The 24,127-nt window shown below is 44.0% G+C and overlaps 1 protein-coding gene across 2 annotated transcripts in view; it reads left to right on the top strand.

Moving 5' to 3' along the window:
* The window catches only part of PIGL (phosphatidylinositol glycan anchor biosynthesis class L), a 79,359-nt gene that overhangs the window by 50,936 nt on the left and 4,296 nt on the right, over window positions 1-24,127 (top strand). The window contains exons 3-6 of one of the 2 annotated variants that reach the window (XM_058559613.1): window positions 8,739-8,829; window positions 13,923-13,990; window positions 18,383-18,414; window positions 20,025-20,158. In XM_058559613.1, coding sequence (XP_058415596.1) covers window positions 8,739-8,829; window positions 13,923-13,990; window positions 18,383-18,414; window positions 20,025-20,158 — 325 coding nt within the window. The remainder of the gene's footprint in view (window positions 1-8,738; window positions 8,830-13,922; window positions 13,991-18,382; window positions 18,415-20,024; window positions 20,159-24,127) is intronic. The other variant, XM_058559614.1, reaches the window with a different exon arrangement.

Genomic DNA, 24,127 nt, shown 5'->3' with positions numbered 1-24,127 from the left:
TTTTATATAGTCCTCAGACTTCCTTTGAGAATGACTTTGGAAGTTCACTTTTATTCCCAGTTCTCCGTTGCTGGCTTCTTCACAGGAAACACCACCTGATTGATTTGAGATGTAGAGTGGAGGAGTGGAAAGACCACAGGTCTCCAAATTAGAAAGTCTCAGGATAAGATATGACTTGTCAGATATATCAGGGCTTTAGTTTGATCATTTCTGAGCTGAGAGGGCTCTATAGACTGGAATTCTGAAAGGAGAGATGCACAGAAAGTAAGGGTGATTCAGCCCCTGCCTGATGCAATCCCTGGTTATCCTCGTTCCTCAATTCTTCTAGAGTTGTCACTCCTGCTTTACTCTGGCAAAACCTGGCCAGAAACTTGGTTTCCGTCCACCATATCCATCTGTTTCAGCCAGAAAGAGTTTCTCAGCTTTACATCTTAGCAAACTTACCCAGGCACATCAGCATCTGAGAGATCTCCCTACTGTTTCATTAAAATTGCAATAAAAGCCGTGAAGGACCTTGCTAATAATTAAAGGAAGTTTCTAGGAACTCTAAGCTTGATAACTCTATTACCAGTCCCTGTAGGCCTGTACAGATCTGGATTTGGGGAAAGAAACAGCAGCAAAGGGACTGCTTTAGATACTGATCTATTGCTGAAGCAAATCCATCGCATGGTTCCCATTTGCGTCAGATAGGGAGGGAGAGTACAGGTGTTCTTCAAATGTAAAGCTTGACTACTCTTTGAGGCCTGGCTTCTACTTTCATATTGGCTTTGAATTACATACATATGATTTCTAAGGGGAAGGGTTGGTTAACAAGATGAAATTGGAGTCTTGACAATATATATATTTTGTTATATTCCTAGTTGGCAGCCCCCTTAGTGCCTGTAAACTCCACATGTGACTGGATAATTCTCTTCTAACTGGGTCTTTCCCACTGTAAAAGGAAGTAAATGAACTGGACTTTGCAGGGAGCTCATAAGGATAAGAAAGCAGCTATAAAAACAGCTGAGATTCTTAGGAAGAACAGAGCTCTTGATATGAGTTGTACTTATTAGTCTTTCCTTTCAGCCTATAAAATGTACAAATCTCTCTTTTTTTTTATGGAGGTCATATTGGTTTATGACATTGTGTAAATTTCAGATGTACGTTATTATATTTCAGTTTCTGTATCCCTCTCTTTTTTAAAAATACTTCCTTGATGCTGTACTTCTTGTGAGTTAACACACTTTCCATCTACTCTTCATAACACAGTTCTTAAAAGAGAGATCTGGGCCGGCCCCATGGCTTAGCGGTTAAGTGCACGCACTCTGCTGCTGGTGGCCTGGGTTCGAATCCCTGGTGCGTACCAACTCACTGCTTCCCTGGCCATGCTGAGGCCGCGTCCCACATACAGCAACTAGAAGGACGTACAGCTATGACATACAACTGTCTACCAGGGCTTTGGGGGAAAAAGTAAATAAATAAATAAAATTATTAAAAAAAAAAGAAATCCTATTTAAAAAAAAGAGAGATCTACACATGTTCTCTCCACTTCACCTTTGACTCAGAAATTACATTTCTATGATTTTATCCCAAGGAAATATTGAGAAATGCACACAAAGAGTTATGTATAAGGATGCTCATTACAACCTTATTACAGTAACAAAAATTAGAAACAACTCAAATAGGGCCGGCCCCATGGCTTAGCGGTTAAGTGCGTGCGCTCCGCTACTGGCGGCCCAGGTTCGGATCCCGGGCGTGCACTGACGCACCGCTTCTCTGGCCATGCTGAGGCCGAGTCCCACATACATCAGCTAGAAGGATGTGCAACTATAACATACAACTATCTACTGGGGCTTTGGGGAAAAAAAAAAAAAAAAGAGGAAGATTGGCAATAGATGTTAGCTCAGAGCCGGTCTTCCTCAGCAAAAAGAGGAGGATTAGCATGGATGTTAGCTCAGGGCTGATCTTCCTCACCAAAAAAAAAAAAAAAAAAAAAACTCAAATAATTAGTAAAATGGAGGCTTTAAAAATTATGGCATATGTAGGGCCAGCCCTGGTAGCCTAGTGGTTAAGTTTGATGCACTCTGCTTCAGCAGCCTGGGTTCGGTTCCTGGGCACGGACCTAAACCACTCAACTGTCAGTGGCCATGCTGTAGCAGCAGCTCACATACCAAAAAAAAAAAGGAAAATTGGCGACAGATGTTAGCTCAAGGCAAATCTTTCTCAGCAAAAATAAATAAATAAATAAATAAATAAATAAATAAATAAAAATAAAAATTATGGCATATGTATATCAGGATTTGGTTATGCAGCAAATGACAGAAAACCCATAATCACTGTGACAGGAGGAGGTGCACTGTCTGGGGCTGGTGAGATGGCTCCACTCCACAACTCCTCAGGGCCGGGGCTCCTCCATTTTTGTTACTCTGTTGTGTTGGCTTTCATGCTAAGGTTGCTTCATGGATCAAGATGGCTACTTCAATTCTAGTTGTCTTGCACAAACTCCAGCCAGCAAGAAGAGGGACAGAACAAAGAAAAATGGGGCCAAGGTTGTTCACCAACTGTGTCTTAAGGAAGAGTCCAATGGCTGACTCACAACACTTCTCTTTACATTCTGCCAGCATGTTTGCCTAAGGTGGAATTGTTAATCCGTCAGAGAAGAAAGAAACTCTGCAAAAGTTATTACTTGGACCCAAGCCTTGAGTTGATTAGGGTTAAACTTTAGGCAAAGAACAACTCAGGTTGCTCTGGAAGGAGTCACTTTTTCTACATTTATCTGTTTAAAGTTTCCCAGCGTCAAATTTTATATTTTCCTGCCTTAAGGAGAGGTGGTCCCACTGGGATACCTTGCTCCCCTCCACAATTCATACATTTGTTGCCTCTAGTCTGTTTTATAAAGTTGCTGTCTTCCAAAGCTCTTACCTGTGTGGTGCAACCCCCGAAGGCTGGTATAGCTGTCTGTGGCTCAACCAAATACAGGCTACTTCTATCAACCAGCTAGTGCTTATTAAGCTCCTAAATACAGTGCCTTGCACATGGCAGATGCTCAATTATTTATTGTTGTTGTTTATTTAAATAAATTGTTCTTTGACTTGAGTTGTACAAAGTACCACGTGAGAAATAGAAGAATGAGACACAAGGCTGTTCTCATATTTTGATTTTAGGTAGAGAGACACACAAAACAATAGAAAATAATAGAATACTATATCTAATTAGGTGCTAAGTGGGGGGGTCCAGGCCATAACTGATAGAAAAGTTCAGTAAGGATCCTAAATATAAGGAAGGTTCATAGCAAAGAATTTGGCCTGTCCAAAGAGAGATCCAGCCTTTGCTCTTGGCTTCTGGGAGGTAATGTGTGTCATACCTGATAGCCGTATCTTTGTGTTTTGAGGGGGACGGAAGAGGCAAATTGGATCTTAGGATGGGGGCTTTGAGCTATGCAGTAGCAGTCCACCTGGAGGCTGAGATCAACCACATGGACAATCAGTCAATCCATCAGTCATGCCTAAGTAATGGAACCCCAATAAAAACTCTGAACACCAATACTCAGGTTAGCCTCCCTGGTGGCAATACTCCATATGTATTGTCACACATCAATGCCGGGAGAATAATGTATCCTGACTCCACAGGGAGAAGACAATAGATCATCTGCATTTAGAACCCTCCCAGGGGGCCGGCCCTTTGGCTTAGTGGTTAAATGCGCGCGCTCCACTGCTCGCGGCCTGGATTCAGGTCCCGGGCATGCACCGATGCACCATTTGTCTGGCGATGCTGAGGCAGCGTCCCACATACAGCAACTAGGAGGATGTGCAACTATGACATACAACTATCTACTGGGGCTTTGGGGAGAAAAAGGGCAAAAAAAAAAGGAGGAGGATTGGCAATAGATGTTAGCTCAGGGCCGGTCTTCCTCAGCAAAAAGAGGAGGATTGGCATGGATGTTAGCTCAGGGCTGATCTTCCTCACAAAAAAAATACATAAATAAAAAATTGAATAAATAAATAAATAAAAATAGAACCCTCCTGGACTCTGCCCCATGCGTTTCTTCCTTTGGCTGATTTTAACCTGTATCCTTTCCTTGTAAAAAACTGTGACTATGCATATAATAGCTTTCAGTGAGTTCTGTGAGTCCTTCTAGCAAATTATTAAAACTGAGGGTGGTTTTGGGAACTCTTGAACTTGTAGTTGGTGTCAGAAATGAGGGCAGTCTTGGGGAATGTACCCTCTAAACTTTGTAGTTGGCCCCAAACTCCTTCCAAAAGGCTTCATGGAGGAGGCAGCAGTGAAGCAAGTCCCTAAGGATGTGTTAGATTTGGCCAGGTAGAAAGAAGAGCAGGAAGGGAATCCCAAGTTATCAGAGGCCAGAGGTAGGCATTCCACAAGAAGAGAGGATTCCAGGGACATCGGAGCAGAAGGCTCTGTTTTCCTGACGTCAGTGTCCTCATCTCTCTGGGAATGCTGATCACGTTGGCGTTCCATCACAGACAGACTTAGAGCAAGATGGCACAAGACATGTTGGAGAGAACGTCTACATCTGCTCAGCCCTTCATTAGCTACTGAATGACACTAGTCTAAAATCATTCTCAATTATTCCTGATAATAATGAATAACCCCTCCCTCTCGGGAAATAGTGAGGAAAACGTTACAAAATAACAAGATAAAAACAGTATTTAATGAGTGCTTACTGTTTGCTGGGTACTATTCTAAGTGCAAGGTATAGAGTAATGGACAAATACTGAAATATAAACAGGATGTCAATAAATATTGGGAGCTTGACAGAGCTCCGGGAAAGTAAAGGGAGCAGGATCCCAGGGGCCTGGTTTTGACCACCCTGAAGCCATTTATCATCCAAGACCTCTATTCTTTCATAAAAACTACCATCCATGATCACTGTTTTAAACTCACTCAGAAATTGCTTATGTGGGGCCGGCCCTGTGGCTTAGCGGTTGAGTGTGCGCACTCCGCTGCTGGCGGCCCTGGGTTCGGATCCCGGGCGCGCGCCCACGCACCGCTTCTCTGGCCATGCTGGGGCCGCGTCCCACATGCAGCATCTGGAAGGATGTGCAGCTATGACATACAACTATCTACTGGGGCTTTGGGGGAAAAATAAATAAATAAAATAAAATAAATAAAAAAAATTGCTTATGACTTGAAATCCTAGATTTCAGAGCTAGAAAGACTCTTGGGAGGTCATCAGGTAAGTCCCAGGATTATCCCAGGTTTATTGATGATGCAGCTCCATCTCGCATGGTGAGTAGGGAACTAGAACTCTGGTGTTCTGTCGTCCTACCTAATGATCTCTCTACCACATCACATTGCCTCTTGATGACACTGGACCACCTTAATCATGTGCAGTACCTCATTCTTGAGCTTCTGGGGTAGAGCTGACTTTTAAACCTTGCCACATCTCCTTTCCCTGAACCTGGAATCCTGCTTGCCTAGCAGTGGTCTCCATGTCCTCCCTAGGGTGCTCCCCGCTGCCCTCTGTACCTGAGCAACTAGCAGACCACTGCATTTCCATAACGCTGGAAAACTGGATGCTGAGAGGCAGGTGGTCAGACTGCTGTTGTCTTTTGAAGGTTTGGGGCCAGCATTGAGCAGCAATTGAAAGCAAATCTCTATTGGGCATCTGCTGTGAGCAAGACTTGCCAGACATCCTATGCCTTTGCTCAGTAACTACACTGTCCAGGCTCCTGGATAGATTTGACCAATAGGTTGCAATGATGGAAGACTGGAAGGTAGAAGGAGTGAAAAACCAGGGTATTCCCCCCACCCCCTCCACCTCAGGCAGCATCTCCATCAGCATCTGAATGTTTTCCATGACTCCATCTTCTGCTGCCTAGTTCCACCATCACTCTCATCCATTGGCTCTGGTGTCCCATCCTAGACATAGTAGTGGCTTTTTGCTGTTGCCAATCTCCGGGTTGTTTCATTGTTTCCTGTTCAGCCTCTTAGCTCTTCCCGTTAATTGGGGAAACAATTCCCTGTATTAAATTCCTTCTGAAATACCTGGTGGTTTCCATCTTCCTTTTGGACATCTAGCCATCAGGGAACTGAGGTTGGAGAATCGAGAGTTAAATATATGCAAAACACTGGTAAAATAAAATGGAGAAATTCCGTACATTTACTAAAAATCACTAAATTGTATATTTAAAATGGGTGGATTTTATATTATGTAAATTATACCTCAATAAAGTTGTTTTTAAATATCCAGGAGAAAATAAAGTAAAATGTAGGGTGAGTAGATTAGACCAGTGATCTCCAAACATTTTTTATCATAATCCCCTGACAAAAAGAAACAAAATTTGAGTATGCACTTCCAATATTTCTGGGCTTGTTTATTTAAATTATGTACATGTTAAACTCCTTTACTATATGATACCTTATAAAATAGCTACAAAATAGAAATTTAAACAGATAGAAAAACACATAAATAGAAATTCTAGTGATTTCTTGCTTTACCTCAGTGAATCGTCTTACACATCTCCTGGGGTGCCTATGCCCCACTTTGAAACCATTGACCACTGATGTAGGCAATCAACAAAGAGCCCTGCAAGGGACTCCAGAGCAAGACAGAAAGATGGGGGATTTCATTTTTCTTTGTCTCTTTCTCTTCTCTCTTTCTTTCTCACTCTCTCTCTCTTTCTTTCTCTCTCTTTCTTTCTTTGAAGGAGCCTAAATTAGACAAATGCATCAATAACAGCCACTACTTTGACTGTTATAATATAAAGGGATTTACATATCCCTTTATAGTTTTTTAAGTGCTTTCTCACATGTGTTATCTTATGTGCTCTTTCAAATAAAGAGAAATAAAGTGGATCAAAATAGGAGATAGAAGGGGGAAAATCTTGAATGCCTGACCAACAGGAGTTTGGACTTGATCACAAGAGCAATGCTGCCATATCAGGTGTATCAGATTACAGAGGGGATGTTTACATTCCAAAGTCCCCCCAGATAGTTGGCTTCCTTATCCGTGCTCAGAGGGTAGAACCAGAAGGTAGGGCGTGGAGTAACACCTCACTCTAAGTGAAGTGCCCTAGAATAGCAGATTCCAGTTCTCAGAAGATAAATGGAAGGTAGTAATGAGCTTTCCCACTCTGGGATGCATCTTTCAGCACTTTAGAACAGAGAATTAGTAGGTTTAGCCAACTACCATCCTACCCTTTCTGTTACATTGCTTCTCCATCCATGTGAATATTATTGGTGTATTCAGTTTCCAAAATGATGCATTTGTGTGGCTCTCCCAGCCAGGAGGATGTATGTAGCTGTTTTCTTTTTTTTTTTTTAATTTTATTTATTTATTTGTTTCCCCCAAAGGTCCAGTAGATAGTTGTATGTCATAGCTGAACATCCTTCTAGTTGCTGTATGTGGGATGCGGCCTCAGCATGGCCGGAGAAGCCGGTGCATTGGTTAGCACCTGGGATCTGAACCAGGGCCGCCAGCAGCGGAGTGCGTTCACCCAACTGCTAAGCCACGGGGCCGGCCCTCTGTAGCTGTTTTCACTCTAAGGTATTTTCCCTGATTCCTGTATCTCTTTCTCCTTCAGCAGTCTGAGCTCAGCAGGTCATGTTCCACGTGGGTACCATATTCAGCTCCGTTCCCAGGAAACAAGGCAGGGCTTTGAATTGGTCCCTACTTTCTTCCTTTCTCCCTATCCATTCCCCCACCAGCTGAGCTATCTGTCCTGCTCACTGCAGGAGCATTATGAGAACCACAGGGAATGGCTAGCAGGACAGTGCTTTGAAAAGTATAAAGCTGCCCTCTACAGAAAGCACCCTAGGGGATTGGTAGAGGTAGCCAGTGCAGCAATGGAAATAACTACATTATTTAGTGCTGGGGTTCATGTCATTTTCCTGCTGGAAACCCTTCAGTGACTCTCCTTTGACCAAAGTCCTAAGAGGATCACTTAATGGCCTTTGCCCATAGAGAGGTTATGGCAGTCTGCCTGGCGGGGAGCAAAAAGAACCTGTGTCCTCTCAGTAGCATTGTAGGAGTTGCCACAGGACCTGAGCCAAAGAGAGATGGATATCTATTTATAAGACTATGAATAATTTCCTCAAATTAAGGTCAAATTGAGGCCTTGACCTCATATCAGGTGAAGCCATAGATCCATACACAAAAAAGAGACAAAGGAGGAGACAGGTCTGTGGCGTGGCCAAGTGGAGACACAGAGAAGGTGCAGATTAATCTTCAGAGACCTTTGCTCCTGAGATGGGTGATGTGACGCGGCCCCATTGGAGGGAGGATGTTGCCAGCGGAGTGCTAAAACGTCTTGGCTTTGCAGTTGGACAACCTGGGTTCAAATCCAACTCCAACAACCTTGCAAGCAGGCTACTTAACTTCGTCTGTAAAGGCTCCTTCAGCAGATGTTCGTGAGGTTAAGTGAAATAACATACCTTGTGCTTTGTATTAAAGCATTACTACTATTATTCTTGTAAAGGTATGTATCATTCTGCCCTGTGTCCAAGTTCGTTGTTAACGCACATCTCCCCAGCTTGTGACAAAGCCTGGTTTCACTGATGTCTGTTTCTTCCCCTCAGCAATGAGCACAAAGCTCCAAAAGTGTGTTGTGTGGAATCGTGCATTGATTTCTAGTTGTGTCATGTTTCTAAATTTTATCTCTTTCACTGGAATCTAGATACTTAAGAGTGCCCTGCCTGTACAATTTCTATCACAAAACTGGCACACACCTACCAGAACTTAGGGAAAAATTTGTGCCTGATTAGAAAAGATGTTCAAGTTGTGCTCTTCCTTCCAGGGATTTCCCAGATGACCCAGGTGTGCAGTGGGACACAGAGCATGTGGCCAGCGTCCTCCTCTGGCACATAGAAGAGAATGGCATCAACCTGGTAAGGGGACGTGAGGATAAATTCACACCCGCTACAGGGAGAACATTTTCGTCGCAGTTAGAGCAATAGTGGAGATTCACATTTACTTGCAGAGGTGGACAGGTCTGGGAACACCCATCTCAGCTCTACTGGGATCCTTGTCAGTGCTCGATTTTAAGCCTCCCAAGAAGGCTTTCTGTCCACCTCCAGAATAATAATAATAGGCCTTCATGGGTTAATACCTAAAATTCTACCATTTAAAGCCCCAATCTTTTGGCTTAAGTTTTGATTAATCCTCATTAAAAGATGAATCCTGGGGCTGGCCCGGTGGCGTAGTGGTTAAGTTTGCCTGCTCTGCTTCAGTGGCCAGGGGTTCACAGGTTCAGATCTCAGGCGCGGACCTATGCACTGCTTATCAAGCCATGCTATGACAGGCGTCCCACAAATAAAGTAGAGAAAGATAGGCACGGATGTTAGCCCAGGGCCAGTCTTCCTCAGCAAAAAGAGGAGGATTGGCAACAGATGTTAGCTCAGGGCTAATCTTCCTCAAAAAAAAAAAAAAAAAAAGATGAGTCCTGCTGGCAGAGAAACATATTAGGCTTTTATCAATGATGAATTCACTGAGTAAATGGATTTATTAGACCTTTCTAAAGAGCAGATTTTCATTGATGTATTAGTCAGACCATCTTTGTTTTCTAATGGTAGAAATACAACTGAAACTTGGTCCACATAGGCCAGAAGGGGCATCTGACCAGCTCTCTTGGAGTTACATAAAGGCAGAAGTGCCAGGACCCTTCTCCATCTTGCTCTATGTGCTGGCTTCATTCTTTTTCTGGCTGGAGAAATGGTCACCAACAGCCTACAGGCTCACACCTCCCAGCTTTACCTTCCCGGAGGCTTTGGACCGTGGTTTGGCTTAGGAGTCAAATGCCAGCCCTGCTGACAGGGCTTGCCTGGATTCTCTTGCCCATTCCACCCCAGCCCACACTGTGAGAATCTCTGAGAGCTTCACAGCCCAGACTGGTAGACAGAGCTGGTCTTTAGGGCCAGCTTAAAGTCCAAGAGTGGGGTCTGGGAAGTGTGCTGCAGTTCCCTTTGGGACCCCATTTCCCTGGTAGTGGCTTCCCCACGACCAGTCCCCAAATACTTTCTCTCCTCCCCTACTTCAGTGCCTCAGAATGCTGGTTTTCCCAGTAACTCCTGCTTGTAGGATAAACTCCCATCTTTCTGAATTTGGCTCTCCGTGATCTGACCCTTACTTAAGTACAGCACACTGGTGAACAGGATTGGTCCTTGCTGAGGGGCCAGGTTTCTTTTTTAGACCACATTGCAGCTGGCCACGGCTCTGAGCTTCAGGGTACAGACAGCTCTGCGTGCCATTCTTGCTCTCAGAAGAGTCTCCCAAGTTTGTGTCCCAGAAAAGTGATTTATGGTCCAGGGCCACCTCAAGACCGCCTTCTCCAAAAAGCCTTACCTGACTTCTTCAGCCCTTTTTGGGATTCCTACAGTATTTGTTATGTGTCGCGCCTGTGACATGTGTTGCTGTTTATCCTTTAAAGTGCAGACCATGTCTTGCGATCTAGACTGTAACGTGCGTGAAGGTAAGGACTGCACCATGACATCTTTCTATCCCCCGAGAACTAGAACAGGCCTCAGACAGTGATCATCCCCAAACTGCCCCAACTATTAACTGCCATCTCCCTGCCTCGAGCTCTCTTTCCCGTTGTCTGAGCTGCTCACATTCATTCAAGTGAGTGAGGGGACTTTTACTGTCAGGATAATCTTGAATTGATTTAATTTCTGTAAATAAGGAAATCGTTTTAAAACAGCTCTTTAACACACCTTGCTGTTAACAAGGAAACTCTCAAGTTATCTCAGTGTAGTTGGGAATAATTTTCCTGGCTTGCACTTAGTGCAATAATAGAAGTATAAGGCCATGCTAACATCGTGGCCAGTATGGACATAAGTGGCCATAATAAAGCTAAGCACAGGTTTCCACTCACCTCCCATGACACAGTGAAATGCACTTTCACACAGTCCCATAGTCCCTGCAGGGCCAGGGATGAGGCGTTAATACTAAGCAGGTGAGAAGTCACTCGGTGGCAGTATCCTGTACCAAGCTGAGTGCATAAATCTTGGGAGGGCCCCAGGTGCCCCGTGCAGACCAGAAGTATCGACTGCGCTATTAGAGAAGATGAAGTCCCAGCAGGGAAGCATAGACAGAAGTGAGGAGTACGGAGCTAAGCCATGGGAAGGAAGTTTCTCACCTGGGCTATGCTGAGATGATGCCAAAAGCTCTCCTTTGTCCAAAGCCAAAGCTGGCTCTGCAGCCATTAGCACAGTGTGATGGAAGGAAACTGGGTTCTCTCTGGTCCCAGCTCCATTGTATGCTTGCTGAGCTGTTTGTTCTGCTTACTGCAGGAGCATTGCAAGAACCCCTAGGATAACTGACAGGGCAGTGTTTTGAATAGTGTAATGCTGCCCTCTACAGAAAGCAGCCTAGGGGTTTGGTAGTGTTTTTGGGTATCAAGCAGACTAAGTCCTAGGCTCAGCCCCTACCTCAATCTTTCATTCAACAAATATTTGTTGAGCACCTGCTATGTAATATTCACTGTCTATTGTGAGCTGGGGATATACCAGTGAACCAAACACACCTAGTCCCTGCTCCCTTAGGGCACTATTGACATTTGGGGCTGGATAAATCTTTGTTGTGGGGGCTGTCCTGTGCATTGTAGGATGTTTAGCAGCATCCCTGGCCTCTACCCACTAGATAACCCGTCTCTACCCAGTAGCAACCCCCCTCAGAGCTCACAATAAAAATATCTCCAGACATTGCCAAATGTCCCTGGGGCAAAACTGCCCCAAGTTGAGAACCATTGTCTTAGAGAAACCAGAGCAGCCCCACTGTTATCTCTTGTTTATTGGGGTCTGGGTAAGATTTCATTTGGACAGAGATTTCTGCAGTTTAGCACGGGAGGGGTGGGTAGTGGGTGGCGTTCTGTAAAGAACTACAGGTGCCATTGTTGTCATGTATGAATTTGCAGATGTTCAGGGAGCTGGATACAATTCAGCTCAGCCCTCCTTGCCACAGAAAGAAAGAGGGAGATTATAAGAAGATGCACGATGAGGAAGAAACAAAGACCTTAGAGAATTTCAGAAGTGATTGGGCTGAACTCCATGTGGCCCCAAATCCCCTAAGCAAGGGAGTGCCCTCCAGCACGCCTGCGATGGTGGTGGCGGCCCAGCCCCAAGCCTCACGCTCTGCTTGATGGCGGCTCACTTGGGGTTGAGACACCCTCGCCTTTGCTGCCAGATGGTTCTTAACATGTGGTTTTATTTATCTTCACCTCAACCCAGTGAGGGAAGTAGGGCAGGTGTTACTTTTCTGATCTCACAGATGAGAAAACCAAGGCATTGAAAGTTGAAATAACTTCCAGTGGTAAATTCTATGGCTTGACCAAGGGGCTGGGGTGATCTAGTGACAGAGATGAGAGTAGACTCAAGTCTCCCCGACTGTGTTGCATGGAAGGATGGGGTCAGAACCAGGTACTTGAGTTATGTGGTTAACTTTTTTTTAGTAGACTATATTTTTTAGAGCACTTAGGTTCACAGCAAAATTGAGCAGAAAGTACATACATGCCCCCGTCTCCCACAATTTGTTACAATCAGTAAACCAACATCAATGCATCATCATCATCCAAAGTCCATATTTACATTAGGGTTCACTCTTGGTTTGTACATTCTATGGGTTTTAACAAATGTATAGTGCCATGTATCCACCATTATATGACTAGCTTTTTATAAGCCTTTAACTCTTTTCTTCAAATTTTTTATTATGGAGAATATCAAGCATGCACAAGTAGAACAGTTTAATGAACCTCCGTGTTCCTATCACTCAGCCTCAATAATGAACTCATAGTCAATATTATTTTTATTTAAACACTTGTTCACCTCCCCCACCTCCTGTATTATTTTGAAGCAAATGCTCGGCATCATATTTCATATTTAGATATTTTAGTATGCATTTCTAAAAGATATTGAGTCTTTTATTAACAACTATAATGCCTAACAGTTAATAATTCATTAATATCAGTGTTTTACATTTCCAATAGTCTCATGTCATAGATGTATTTTTATTTTGTTTTTATTTTTACAGCTTGTTTGAATCAGGATCAGTTGACAGGACTTTAAATTTTCTTTTAATCTATAGCCCCACCCCCCAGGCTGTACTCAATAAATATTAGCTGCTCTTATTGTAACAGAGAGTTTTCTATATGTGAAGTCAACATTTTATGGTTAATATAGAAAGACCAATAATGAATCCCTTCCCAGCCTGTTGCAATCCCAGTTCCAGGTCCCTGCATCCATGCTGCACGGTCACCTTCTTTCCTTAGGGACAGCTTGCCTCTTTCCAACACCCCTAACCAACCACTTCTATTCCTTTTTCTGAGTCCTTGTTTTCTTTCTTGTATTTCTTTTATTATTCAAGCTATCCTTTTATTATTATTATTGAAACTATTCTTTGGGTTTTCTTTTTTTTTTTAGTCTGTGCAGAAATGAAATGTTGGAAACTAGACTAAGCTAGTAGTTAATAAACAGATGATATATCTGTGAAAATGGAAACAGAGGCAGTCTACGAGTAAATAGGCTTCTTCTGTGAACTTAACCAGGGCATGGTGGACATTGTCCCTCAAAGCTTTTGTGCTCTCAGTATAGCACAAGGAAAAGAGACCAAATAAATGAGGTAGCATCTACGTGAACAAAGTTCATACACAAGCCAGCCCGGAGAACTAAATGTGCTAATAACTGGCCAGACAGATAAGAAAAAAAGATATTCTGAACCCAGGTTTCTCTCATGGCTGAATTCCACTCTGCTCCACTGGCCAGGAACAAGAGTACTGTAAACAGTAAAACCCATGGAACATTCTCCACACAATCGACCAAACCAATAGCACACGGATCTGCTCCGAAGTCAGTTCAGGTACACTCAGAATTTGAAGAGTTTCAGGGTTCTGCTCGCTCCTTTCTTTCCCCAGGGAACGCTACCAGGAAGGCAAGGCAGTAGAGAAAGCACTGGGACAGGCGTGAGTAAAAAACCCTGTGTTTCTCTCCAGGTGGTGACTTTTGATGCCGGGGGAGTGAGTGGTCACAGCAATCACGTTGCTCTGTATGCGGCCGTGAGGTACGATTCTCTGGGTGACGGAGGTGGGAGAGGGATTGTTCATCAGGGTGGACGGTTTCAAAAGCACTTTCCCACGCATCATCTGAGCCCTGTGAAACTCACGTCTGAGTTATATTAGAGAGCCGGCGTTGGCCATATTGCTCACTACATCTCACCATGGCCTCCCTGTGAGAAATCGCTCTCAAGTCTTATTATTGTTTCATGTCCTATATGGCTGAGTTTTTTACCCCATGGATACAGCAAATGGAGTAACTGATTTTCTTTCTTTCTTTGCTTTGTCCACAGAAAGCTTTAGGGCCAAATTTGCAACCCCTTGAAGCACATATATGAGACTTGAAGGATTGAGTTCTGTGAATCAGTGTGCCTTCTGGCTTCATCTTCTTTTTCCTCCTCTTCTCATTTATGTTGTTTATCTTCCATTGTATATTTTGTGGACTATCTCAAATATTTCTTTGGATAAGGAGGATATACATATATAATATGATATCTCATTTGTTCTTCATAGTCACCCTATTTTACCGATATAGATTTGCATTCTACCAGTTAAAAAAAAAAATTGAACCTCAAAGATATTGAAGGACTTACTCAGGGTCATACAAACATACACCATGTTCCTGTTCTCCAGAGAAATGCTTCTCCTGGGCACCATGGGCAGCAGTGTGGTGGACCTGGCCTAGCTACTAAGGAAGGAAAAGGGCAACTTGAAGTAAAGGACTTATTTTGTAACCTTCTTCTAAACATGCTGACATTCTCAGACCGGAGCTGGGAAATATGTGAAGTTGGAAATGACCTCACCTATCATGAAGTCCACCCGCCTCATTTTACCAAGGCAGTGAAGTGGTTTGCCCAGCACTACCAGGCTGAACAATGGCAGAGGCAGAAGGAGAATCCAGGAATCCTGGGTCTCCATTCATTAGTCTGTCTGCTACAATGTGAAGACCAATCCAGTATTAGGACCCTCCAGCCTTGTCCCTAAATTGTGTTTCAGCTAGGAAGATGCTAGAAATTATTACCTATGCACTCTTTCCAGACAGCTCTTCTTATTTCTTTGACTGTGTAATGAGGGGAGGCAAGAATGCTCTCCTCTCCTATAAAGACTGTTCATGTCTTGTCCCAGCCAGAGGCCACACCTGTAGAGGAGACCTGTTGCTAGTTGAATTAGGTTCAGGAAAGACACATCTACCAGCTACAGTCAGAGATGCAATTTTTGTGAAGATACATGGAAAAATGAGGTAGCCCAGGTGTGGTCTTTCCAACCATGTGGTTACTCTGAGGCCTTGGGCTTCCAAGATGGGAGTGCACAGCAGGTCCTGTGGAGAATAGGAACAGTGGCTCCGCCTCATTCTGGATGCACACTGAGCCTTGTCATTTTTCACCAAGCATTTACACTGCACCAGAGAGAAGATCAAACACCCCAAGGGTACCTCGACAGGCAGGATGGAGGGGCGCTTGAGGCTGATGTGGCTGGGCCCCCTCCCTGGCCCCAGCACTGAAGTGGGGCATTGGGGAGGGCTTCATTCAGGGTAGAGAACCCCAGGGGACAGCTTTATGCAGCCAGAACTGCCTGGGGCCATTTTCCTCAGAAGAGGCGGGAGTGCCACAGGCTTTTAATACTTCTGGGTCCTCTCTATGCACAGCGAGGGTCACTGTGCTTGAGATAGTCTGACAGGCCCAATATCTGTTAGACTTACTGTCCACACCCCTTTGAAAATGACCTTACAGCCTTCCTTATCCCCCCAACACCTACACTCCTGGGGAATTTCACAGTTGCCAGTTCCCCCAGGAGCCTCTCATCCCTAAAAAAGTCTTCCTGTGCCAGCATCTTACATTGTTTTCCAGGAAAGCCCCCTGAGCTCTCATCCCTGCCTGTTTGTAGTTCCTCATCCCCCATATGCATTGTCCTCCAATGTAGTTTGGATTTCTGGTTTTCTCAGATAGTTCTCTGATTGCTGGCACCACAGCTGTTTTGAGGCTACCTATGACCACATCCAGAAGCAGAAATCTGCTTCTATAATCTTACCCTTTCACCCTCCATCCGCTCAGCCCTGACTGCTGCTAGGCCCTCATCCTCAAATATCCTCTCCTCCTCGTTCTGGGCTTGTTCCTGCTCTTCCCCCACCTCCCCAGGTAGGCCATTTATCTCGGCCTCAGTCAGTTGTGTCCTTCCCACAGCTGAAACCAAGTGGCCGGCAGCTTTATGCAGCAGTGAGGTCCCTCTGTGGTCACCTAACTTTACGGTAGAGGGGAAGGCTCCAGAATTGGGGTTTCTTGCAGTCCTTGCTGAACAGATCTAGTCAGGAAATAGGAGTGATCTATCCAGAGCTGCGTAGCTCCCAAGAGACAAAGCAGAAACTAGAACTCAGGTTTCCTGTCTTTTCTAGTGCTCTGAATGGCACCTCACTGCCACTTTCCTTTAGTAAGCAAGTTTGTGTGAACTGGAGTAAATTGCTGACCTCTTTGAGCCTTAGTTTTGTCACCTGAAAGATGAGAACATTCACACCTGATCTGTCATGTTGTTTTGATGAAACAAAGCATCTAACAGAGCAGTATCTAGCACACAATGACAACGCGTCTTCCTCTTCCCTTCCTTTCCAGGTGCCCTTCTGGCCCTTTCTTTTGTACTCTTGTGGCCATAGACGGTTGCTTGTGGAAGCTCCCAGGAGAGCACTTCTGCCAGGAGAACCAAAGCAAACGTCACAGAAGGAGGGGAGATGCTTGCTGGCCACGAAGCGGCTACAAAGGTTGCAGGAAGCACTTCCTAGAAGCAGCAGCCCATGGGCTGGCATTCCATTCCCAGGCCCCAAAACACATTTCACAGCTTCACAGCAGGCTCAGCTGCCTGGTGCCCACCTCCATGGTAGACCCCAAGCCTCCGTCCCACCCTGCGGCTCTGCTCCCTTGGCCCTCAGTGACCTCTGCTGGTCACCTAGTGCTGCCCTCTGCAGCCACAGCCCCTTAGATTCCAAGAGGAAATGCCAAGGGGAGAAGGTTTGTCTTCAAGCATCCCCTTCTTTTGCCCCCGCCCCCCCCCACGGGTTCGGCTCCATTTGTGGCCGCAGGGCCCTCCTCAGTCTAGGCAGCCCTCCGACCTCAGGCACTAATACTTACGGTGATGACGTGTCCTCTTGTGCACAGAGAAGGCCTCAAGCCCCTCTGAGCAGGCCACAATTCCCCTCCACTTCCGTCCTTCCTTCCCTCTGTGCCTGCCTTCTGCTCCCCACCAATCTACTAAAATTGTTTTCTCCACAGTCACCTTCTGGCTGCTAAATTCCCTAGGTTTATTTCGGTCCTCATCTGTCTTGACCTTTCCATGGCATTTGACCCTGCCTGTCACTCACTGAAATGCTGCTTTAACTTTACCACACACCAGCTTGTCCTCCCTCTGTGGCCTCTCTGGCCTCTTCTCAGTCTCTTCCTGACTTCCCTCCAGCAGAAGGCGCTTCAGTGCTCTTTCCCAGGGCGCCCTCCCCAACCCCAGATCCTCTCCATGCAGATTCCTCCTGGCTTTAGTATTTTAAGTGTGATTTTCAAGCGTGTGTCTCCAGTGCTCACCTCTCTCCTTAACTTAGATCCTGCATTCCCAACTCTTTCTTTGGAGACCCTGACCACCTCAAACTCAGAATATCCCTGGGACTCTACCCAGAGTGCAAGACAAGCCGCCTCTTATCTCAGGATCCCAGAAACCTTTTTCAGGTTTTTTTACTTCTCAGGGCTCTACCAGGGAGTCAGGTCCATAAGTTTATCAATTCTCTCCCAACTTCTCTTTTTTAACCCTGCTCCCAAGAATCTCTTTTCATGTGAATATGTGTGTCTGTGTGTTGGGGTGGGATGGGGACTATCTACTCCACCCTTCTCCATCCCTCAGCTTTCAAAACAACAAAGCAGGCAAGAGATTTGGAGATCAGTGCTGTTGGACCTGCCTCACCCCCCTTTTAAGGCAGTGAGTGCAGAAGGCCTTCATTGTCAGAAGGTGGGAGAGGGGAGATCAAAAAGGAGAGAGGAACTATCAGGGAAGAAATATCAATTAATATTTTTAAATATTCTCCCACTATACCCACAATTTCAATTTCAATTACAATTTCAAGAGAAAAATTTTGAAGAGTCCACTGTAGTTACCTTCATTTCTAATGGGCAAGCTTGGGCCAGGGCACTACATAAGCCATTGACAGCCTCCAGATTGGCTGTCCTTAGGTAAGGTGCCCACCCTGGTCCCTTCAGCTGTAGCCAGAGGTGTGGAATCCCAGAAACCTATATGGCGATTTATGCAAAAGAAACGACCTAGAAACCTACCTGGAGGGACCATAGGGTGCAGCAGGCCTTACTCTGAAGATCCTTCCTATTAACTACAAAGGAATTCTTCCTGGCTCTCACTCTTGTCCTTTCCTCCTCCAGGATCCTGCACTCAGAAGGGAAGTTACCTAAAGGTAAGGTTGGGCCTTTTTGAAAAAGGCTACTAGTTACTATCACTCTAAGAAACTTATTAGGGTGAAATTTGTAAATATACAGAGAGCTGCCCTAGGCCAAGCAGAGGTTGGCAGGGGGAGGCCAGACCACACTCTTCCTGACTCAGCTCAGGTCTCAAAATCAGATTGTATCTATTGGGAAGTACCCTGCCAGCCAGGCAGCCTCCAGGTGTGAGGGGAGACTGGGTGTGTTAGTCAGGGTTCTCCAGAGAAACAGAACCAATAGGAGATATAGGTATAGGAGATAGATGACTGACAGATAGATAGATAGATAGATAGATAGATAGATAGATCCTATAGTATGGGATCCTTGTATATAAGGAATTGGCTCATGCAATTATGGAGGCTGAGAAATGCCATGATCTGCCTTCTGCAACCTGGCGACCTAGGAAAGCTGGTTGCATAATTCAGTCTGGTCCAAAGGCTTGAGAACCAGGGGAGCTGATGATGTAAATCTCAGTCTGAGGACAGAAGATGATGTCCCAGCTCATGCAGTAGGACAGAAAGGAATGAACTCCCCCTTCCTTCACCTTTGGTTCTATTCAGGCCCTCAATGGATTGGATGATGCCCACCCACATTGGGGAAGGCCATCTGCCTTACTGAGTCCACCAATTCACATGCTAATCTCATCTGGAAAAAACCCTCACAGACACACCCAGAAATAATGTTTAGCCAAATATCTGGGCACCCTGTGACCTAATCAAGTTGACAGATAAAATTAATCATCACACTAGGCCTTGCCCCCTCACCTGTCTAGCATTCTCATAGGCTAGCTCTTTTCCACCTCTGGTATTCTTTCAGTCTGTCCATCCAAAGTCACATCCGAACCTCCAATTAATTAGCCAGGTTGTAAATGACTGATGGGTGCTTGATGGGGTAATCTGCTTGAGTTAGAAACTCTTCCTAACTCAAAGGAAGGTGTTTGACTCCACTTGGCCATTTACTGCATGACACTGATGCTTAACCTTTCTGAGCCAGTTTCTGGTCTGTCAAATGGGGATAATGTACATCTCTCTCAGGAGTGATTATGATGATTAAATGAATGAAAACATAAGTAGCGTGTGCCGTTTCTGAATAGGCTTACTGAGGTTACCAAGTTGTGAGGTCTTTAGAACATGACTATAGTTTATTTGATTCTTATGTCAACCTGGCGAGACAGGCAGGCCTACACTTACCAACACTATTTTACAGACAAGAAAACTGAGGCTCGGCGAGGTTAAAGGACTTTCCCATCTATCAGTTCTTTAGCGACAGAGCAGGAACCAGGTCTCTGACCTCCCAACACAGAAATTCCTGTCTCCAGCACCATTCCCTTGGCCTCAAGGTGGCCAGATCCCACCCTTTTCTAGCTAGGGCACACAGCGGGTAGAGGGCAGCCAGCCAGGTGTCCTATGGCCCTTTCACTCTCCCGTCTACGAGAATGATGGGCAAAGAGCAGCTCTGGTGCCATGGAGTCATGTGGCAACTCCATGCCCTGCCCTGCACCCCAGATGAGAGGTAGCCTGCTCAGGGGAAATCTGTCTGGAAGCAACAAGACTCTTCACTTCTTCCATCTCCCTTCCCCCACCAGGGTGCTCTGTGCTCACGCTTCAGTCTGTGAATGTGCTGCGCAAGTATATCTCCCTTCTGGACCTGCCCTTTTCTCTGCTTCATACCCAGGATGTCCTCTTCATGCTCACCAGCAAAGAAGTGGCACAAGCTAAGGTGAGGATTGTGAATTCCTGGACCCCCCAACTCCAGATCTGTGCCCCAGACCCCCTAGCTCCTTAAAACTCCCAAACGAAGCCCTTCCACAGTGAACAGTGGTTCAACTTCTGTCCCTGAGAGTTAGCACTGCAGCTAGACCTTGGGAGTCATAGATTTTCAAGGACTTTCACCTTTTTTTCTGATTATAAAAATAATACATGCTAAAAAAAAAAGTAAATAATAGTACATGCTCATTGTAGAAAAATCTGGAAATACATAAAAGCATCAAGAAGACGATAAAAATAATAAAAATTACCTGCAATCCCACCACTCAAAGGTAATCATTATTAACATATATCCTCTATATAAAGCTATATCTTCTCTTATAAAGAATATTATATATATATATACATATATAAAATGGGATCACACAGTGCCTCCTATTTAAAACCTGCTTTAACAACATTATGACCATTTTTCTCCCATGTCATTACATATTCAAGTTGTAATGGCTGCCTATATTCCGTTGTATGGATGTACCATAAAATGTACCACAAACCCCTTACTGTTGGACATTTGATTTACAGTTTTTTACATTTTTACAGTTATACATGGTGTAGTGCTCCCAGCTTGAGTCTAAGAAGAATTCAGACCTGCCAGGAGCCTCTGTAAAGAGCCAGGGGCAGACTGCTGTTTGCTTATTGAGGAAGTTAGGCGCAGTGAGCCTTCGTAGCAAAAACTCTTAGCTGTCCATGAGGCAGGTGATTCTGAGAACCACTGAGTTAAGGAGAAGACAGTTGAGGAGAATCACTCCAATTTGTCTCCAGGTGCAACCCCCAGTTGACTTAAGTCCACCACGGAGAAAAGGGTAGCAACGAGCTGCATAATGGGCAACGTTTTTCTCCCAGCCTCTTTTCACAGATGAGGGAGCCCCTGGCGCTGGCTCTAAGCAGTGGGTTTGGGTCCCCTGTCCAGCAGAGTCCCTTTAGTGAGTCCCCTTCAAAGCAGAACTCCCAGCCACCATGATGTTCCTGGGCCTTCAGCCAGGGAGCCCTCTGCTTTAGCCACTCTCACACCTGTGTTTCATTCTTTAGGTTCATGGTGCTGTTGGTTTTTGTTTTGACCCAGCCTTGTCTTTTTTGTATCCTCTTAGCATTTTTCCCTATCATTGCTATGTGTTTGGAACAGGAAGCATGAATTTACTGCCTCTTCTTGACCAGGTCAGAACACCTCAATTATGTTGAGAATAAGAAAATAAAAAGTAGATAGAATTACCATATGACCCAGCAACCCCATTTCTGGGTATATATCCAAAAGAATTGAAAGCAGTGACTCAAAGAGATATTTGCACAAGAGATAATGCAGCATTATTCACAATAGCCAATAGGTAGAAGCAGCCCAAATGTCCACGACAGATGAATGGATAAAGAAAATGTGGTCTATACATACAATGGAATATTATTCAGCCTTAAAAAAAGAAGGAAATCCTGTAACATGCTACAACATGGATGAACCCTGAGGACATTTTGCTGAGTGAAATAAGCCAGTACAAAAGGACAAACACTGTGTGATTCTACTTATATGAGATATCGAGAGTAGTCTAAATCATGGAAACAGAAGGTAAAATGGTGGTTGCCAAGGGCTGGGGGGAAGGGGAACTGGGGAGTTCTTGTTCAGTGAGTATAGAGTTTTATTTTTGCAAATGAAAAAGTTCTAGAGAGCTTTTACACAACAATGTGAATATGGCTAAGACTACAGAACTGTACACTTGAGAATGTGTGAGATGGTAAATTTTATATTATGTGTTTTTTTACCACAATTAAATATAAAAGATAAATAAAAAGTGATCACATTTTTGCTAGCAAAGTGTAAAGGGTCAAATGATAGAACCCATTGTTGGACCATTAAATGAAATAGGTGTGTAAATTGCTACCACCCTTCTGGGAAGCAATAGTAATAAATGTCAGAAGTATTCTCAGGGCCGGCCCCGTGGCTTAGCGGTTAAGTGCCCGTGCTCCGCTACTGACGGCCCGGGTTCGGATCCCGGGCGCTCACCGACGCACCGCTTCTCCGGCCGTGCTGAGGCCGCGTCCCACATACAGCAACTAGAAGGATGTGCAGCTATGACATACAACTGTCCACTGGGGCTTTGGGGGAGAAAAAAAAGGAGGAGGATTGGCAATAGATGTTAGCTCAGAGCCGGTCTTCCTCAGCAAAAAGAGGAAGATTGGCACGGATGTTAGCTCAGGGCTGATCTTCCTCACAAAAAAAAAAAAAAAAAGAATATCAAAAGGTAATTACAATTTCTGAGAATATTTTTTTTGTGTGTGTGAGTATGAGGAAGATCAGCCCTGAGCTAACATCCGTGCCAATCCTCCTCTTTTTGCTGAGGAAGACTGGCTCTGAGCTAACATCTATCGCCAATCCTCCTTTTTTTTTTCCCCAAAGCCCCAGTGGACAGTTGTATGTCATAGCTGCACATCCTTCTAGTTCTGTATGTGGGACATGGCCTCAGCACGGCCGGAGAAGCGGTGCGTCGGTGAGCGCCCGGGATCCGAACCCGGGCCGCCAGTAGCGGAGCACGGGCACTTAACCGCTAAGCCATGGGGCCAGCCCTACCTTTTGATATTCTTGATACATTAAGTAAAAACAAAACAGGTTACAGAGCAATATAGATAGTGATACATTTTTTCACACACACATATACATGGAAAAGTCAAAAAACATGCAAAATATGAATTTTGATTACCTCTGGGTGGTGGGATTTTAGGTGAGTTTAATTTTTTTTTTAATTTTTAAAACTATTTATAAAATAATCAGGTATTACTTGTATAATTCAATAAATTTATACTTACTCTAGCCCAATAATTTTTTTTATATTGAGGTAACACTGATTTATAACATTATATAAATTTCAGATATACATCATTATATTTCGATTTCTGTGTAGACTACATCATGTTCACCACTCAAACACTAATTACCACCCGTCACCGTACACATGTGCTGACCCAATAATTTTTATTTCTAGAATTTTATCCTAAAGAAATGAATAAAAATGTGTCCAATGATTTACGTACAAGAATGTTCATTAATATAATTTATAATGGCCAAAAAAGGAACTAATATTCAGCAGGTGAATGATGTAGTACTGTATAACCAGTAAAATCATAGTTTTGAAAGACATGTAGTGAAAATACTCCAAAAGGGGAGAGAAAGTAGAAACAATTTTGAAATTTTGTGGTATTCACTTGAAAAATTTGAATAAATAGTACTAGAAAAAGAAAGTTTGTAAAAAACCAAATTAGTGGCAATAAATATATAATTACTCTAAGTGCCCATCTTATTGAATGGGTGCTAAAATGTCACTGAAAGATGAGGGGATCTAAATAAACAGGCTACCTGGGCAGCATGATGTGGTAAACTCGTGTAAGTTGGTAACTATTAAAGGAGACAAATCAAGTGTGTTTGCACTACAAAGATCATCTCTTCTCTCAAAGTTTTTCTAAAATGAACATTTTATTTTTACTATGGTCTTCAAAATTTTAACGCTATTCTGTGAGTTGACACATCCATTTTGCGTCTGAAAATAATTTTTATTTAAAAAATTTACTTGTATTTCCTGTTGAAACAATGTTATATAATATTTTGCCTGAATATATCCTATGGTGATAGTTTATCATTTAATGCTTGTGGTTATTATAGGTGTATTTATCTCTCTAAAGCCATGGATGGTCCAACAAGGAATATAAAATTAAGTTCTTTACATAAAGGTTTGCAATGATATTAATAAAGGTTTGTAATGATATTAGCTTAGAGGGGCAGTTTAATTATGGTACTTACAGAAAAACAGGCAGGAACGATTTATATATGTTCTATCTAGTTAGATCAGTTGCTATGATCTATTCTTTTTTTGTGTGTGTGTGAGGAAGATCAGCCCTGAGCTAACATCCATGCTAATCCTCCTCTTTTTGCTGAGGAAGACCG

Source organism: Diceros bicornis, chromosome 18 (assembly GCF_020826845.1).
Source record: "Diceros bicornis minor isolate mBicDic1 chromosome 18, mDicBic1.mat.cur, whole genome shotgun sequence".
Lineage (NCBI taxonomy): Eukaryota > Metazoa > Chordata > Mammalia > Perissodactyla > Rhinocerotidae > Diceros > Diceros bicornis.
This window is presented reverse-complemented; position numbering and strand designations above follow the sequence as displayed.